This window comes from Austrofundulus limnaeus, unplaced genomic scaffold (assembly GCF_001266775.1).
Source record: "Austrofundulus limnaeus strain Quisiro unplaced genomic scaffold, Austrofundulus_limnaeus-1.0 Scaffold91, whole genome shotgun sequence".
In the NCBI taxonomy this organism is placed as follows: Eukaryota; Metazoa; Chordata; class Actinopteri; order Cyprinodontiformes; family Rivulidae; genus Austrofundulus; species Austrofundulus limnaeus.
The window spans coordinates 1,534,287-1,537,357 of NW_013952493.1; the positions used below are offsets into that span (position 1 = coordinate 1,534,287).

At 38.5% G+C, this 3,071-nt stretch overlaps 1 protein-coding gene across 2 annotated transcripts in view; it reads right to left on the reverse strand.

Annotated features, from left to right (window-relative positions):
• Positions 1-614: 614 nt before the first annotated feature.
• Positions 615-3,071, reverse strand: part of LOC106520401 (cell death-inducing p53-target protein 1 homolog) — a 6,049-nt gene continuing 3,592 nt past the window's right edge. For both annotated transcript variants that reach the window (XM_014012488.1, XM_014012487.1), the window contains exons 3-5: positions 2,972-3,007; positions 1,296-1,440; positions 615-1,181 (exon numbers count right to left, since the gene is read on the reverse strand). In XM_014012488.1, coding sequence (XP_013867942.1) covers positions 1,076-1,181; positions 1,296-1,440; positions 2,972-3,007 — 287 coding nt within the window. In that variant the 3' untranslated portion in view covers positions 615-1,075. The remainder of the gene's footprint in view (positions 1,182-1,295; positions 1,441-2,971; positions 3,008-3,071) is intronic.

Genomic DNA, 3,071 nt, shown 5'->3' on the forward strand with positions numbered 1-3,071 from the left:
ACGTGTGGTTGTTCCGCATTCGTTTTTGCTCACACCTTACAAAATGCCAAGCTTTGGAAACTCCTCCTGCTGCAATGCTCATCACTGCTGCACGGGGGTTCTTCCCGATGGGGAAGATGGGGAAACTCAGAGAAAAAAAAAACCTCCAATCTGCTAACTGAGTGATGCTATTTTTGGCAGTTTGGATGGCACATGCAGAGGCCTTAAGTCTTCTGTCCAAGTTCACACAAAATGTGAGCATCAGCCCAGGCCAGTTATTTTTATAGTTTGTTTCACGTTCACTTGATCAGGTTTCACTTTTACTCTAATCACGATTTCAAGGAAGTCCATGTTGTGGCAGTCTCACATGAAATAACTTTCAGCTCAGGTTCATGCAAAAACCTGTGTTGTTACTATATATTCAGAGCATTTCAAAAAGATTCAYTTTACTGTGGTGATAGTGTTATTGTTTAAAAGTCGGGAGCATATACCTTTTTTATTTTCTTGAACTAAAATCTGAAATTTATTTGTATTTTGGGACAAAAAAATTAAAAAAAGGTAGAATAGATATTAGTGGTTTCTAATGAAAAGGTCTTGCCATTTGCAAGCCCACTGCACAATAACGGCTTCTGTAGTTTCATTTGATGGAGATGTATATTCTTTATTCAGGATACTTAGTCAGATATGACCTTTTATGTAAAACAGACACATTTTTATACTTGGCAGTGATTGGTGCAATTACAAACCAGGATTTCTGACGAGAATGATCACACACAAAAAYAAAATCTGACAGATAATACATGAACAACAAGCACGTACAACAGCTTGTCTTACAAGTCCTTTAGTGATGTGAAAGAGTTTATTTTTTTATTTCTTGTATGTTGTACAACAAAACAAAAAGCTTGTATTAATGATGACAAACAGGTTATTTTTATTTTAATTGTCATGTTTACAACAATTTCCCTGATTGTTCATCTGAACTCTCTGACAGAAGGACAAATCATTTCAAATGGGACTTCCTCAGCAATGTTTTAAGCAATCAGATTTCTTCTCAGCACCGTTTTTGTCTTCTGTCATGATCTGTGGGATTTGAGCTTCACATCCGTTTGTATATGTAGATGACTTTGTTGCAGTTTGGACAGCGATGCTGCACATCTTTACAGGAATCAACGCAGAACGGAATACAGCAGCAAAGCCAGCATCTGTGGATTTACATGCAGAATACATTTATTTGTGTTATCTGTGTTTAGTTGTATATTGTGAAGGATTTATTCATTTGTTTCTCTCAAAGTACTCAATATGCAGCAAGTGTTTACCCAAATAGGGTGAGTCCACCACAAATAGCCCAGGTCAGCAAGCCTGGTTCGTGCTCTGTGTGGGTGATCACAGTCTGCTGGCAGTGAGGACACAGAGTCTGTCCCGGGACATCATGTAGTGATGGTGTTACCACCATATGAGTCACTGAAAATGACAAACAACACAAAACATTTTAAATATAACCCTCCACTCCATGATGGACCAATTTATCACATCTATAGGCTACTTCATGACAGCTGGTAACGATGTTCAAAAAGATTTATACARCTAAACCCTGACCTCTGGTGGATACAAAGAGACGTGTCTCAGTGCAGTGTGTCCAGTTCAGTTTCTCCATACAAGCTCAGAATTCTACATCCAGAGGCCAAAAGTCTATATCAGCATAGTGGTAAATCAAGGCCACAGTGCCCTGGAGWAACATGCTGAGTGTCAGAACTAGTGTCATGAAAACAAGCCCATCTGTAAGGACATCTCTTTAAGAGTGTGATGTTTTRTCTTGGCTGTCACAATGGCAAAGCTGGTGGAAAGGTCGCAGGATCAAATCCTGGACAGTGATCATTCTGGTTCTCTTTGGGTATTCTGGTKTCCWCCCACARCCCAAAAAACATGCTTGTTGAGCTAATTGTCCCTTGATGAGAATGGAATAGTGATTGTTTGTTTCTATGTGTCTTTGTGATGGAATTGCAACCTGACTGCCGCACGTGGACACCAACCCCCACAACCCGGGAAGGAAGAAGTGGGTAAAACATAATAAATGGATGTTTTATCAGTAGAGCTAAATATGAGCTCTACTTAGCTGTATTATGGAACCTCCTTGGTTATATTGTACTGCTGCCATATAAATAACAAGGAAACATGTTGATGCTCTCATGAAAAAAATATATGGTCATATTTTTTGAAGGTTTGAAGTTTGCTCATGTAGCTAATATGACACATCATCACCTACAAATAAACAGATTTTAATCATTAAAAAACCTCCCATCTGTCAATCGTTTGAGTTATTTTATTAAATTATGAAGCTATTGACCCACAACATGAACCATGTGTACTTCATATTGCATTGACGAAAAAAATGTAATGTATGGTATTTTCTTTGCAATAGACTTTAAATTTGAGCCTGTCTTTAAATGTCTGCAGTCACCAGCAGAGGCTGCTAATAGTGCAACCAACGCTGTTCCATGGTCCTCTGTTGAAATTACCAAATCATAAAGTAACATTGACACAGCACTTAAAGCAGGAGTGATCATGGTCAGTAACAGTGTCACTGATAAACAAAACAATGACACTTTTTAGGTAAAAACATAARTTTGCAGCATGCATGTTTCATATTTTTTGTGATAGGCCTGCTTCTGTAACAATCGAAGCAATTCTCCAGATGGAACTGTGCAAAGACTAAACACAGAACAATAGCTTTTTTTTTTTTTTTTGTGGTGTGCTGAGGCGACAAACAATGATTTCAGTCACCCAACAAACCCACAGTGTCAGTTTACCCATCCCAAACTGGGGCGGAAACACATTCACCGCCTGCTCACAGATGAACACTCACATCTGTGCAGCTTGTGGCTTAACTTTTCGAAGAAAATATGCTGGAGTTTATGAAACATGCCTGAAAATTTCATACTTTTTTTTATATTTTCATGTAAAACAAATATTTTTTTGGACCCGATAGCCTCACCTGTTGGTGAAACTGTGGCAGGAGGAAAAGCAACACCTGGGAAATAAAAGACAGAATTCAGCAAAAACACACACACACACACACACACACACACACACAC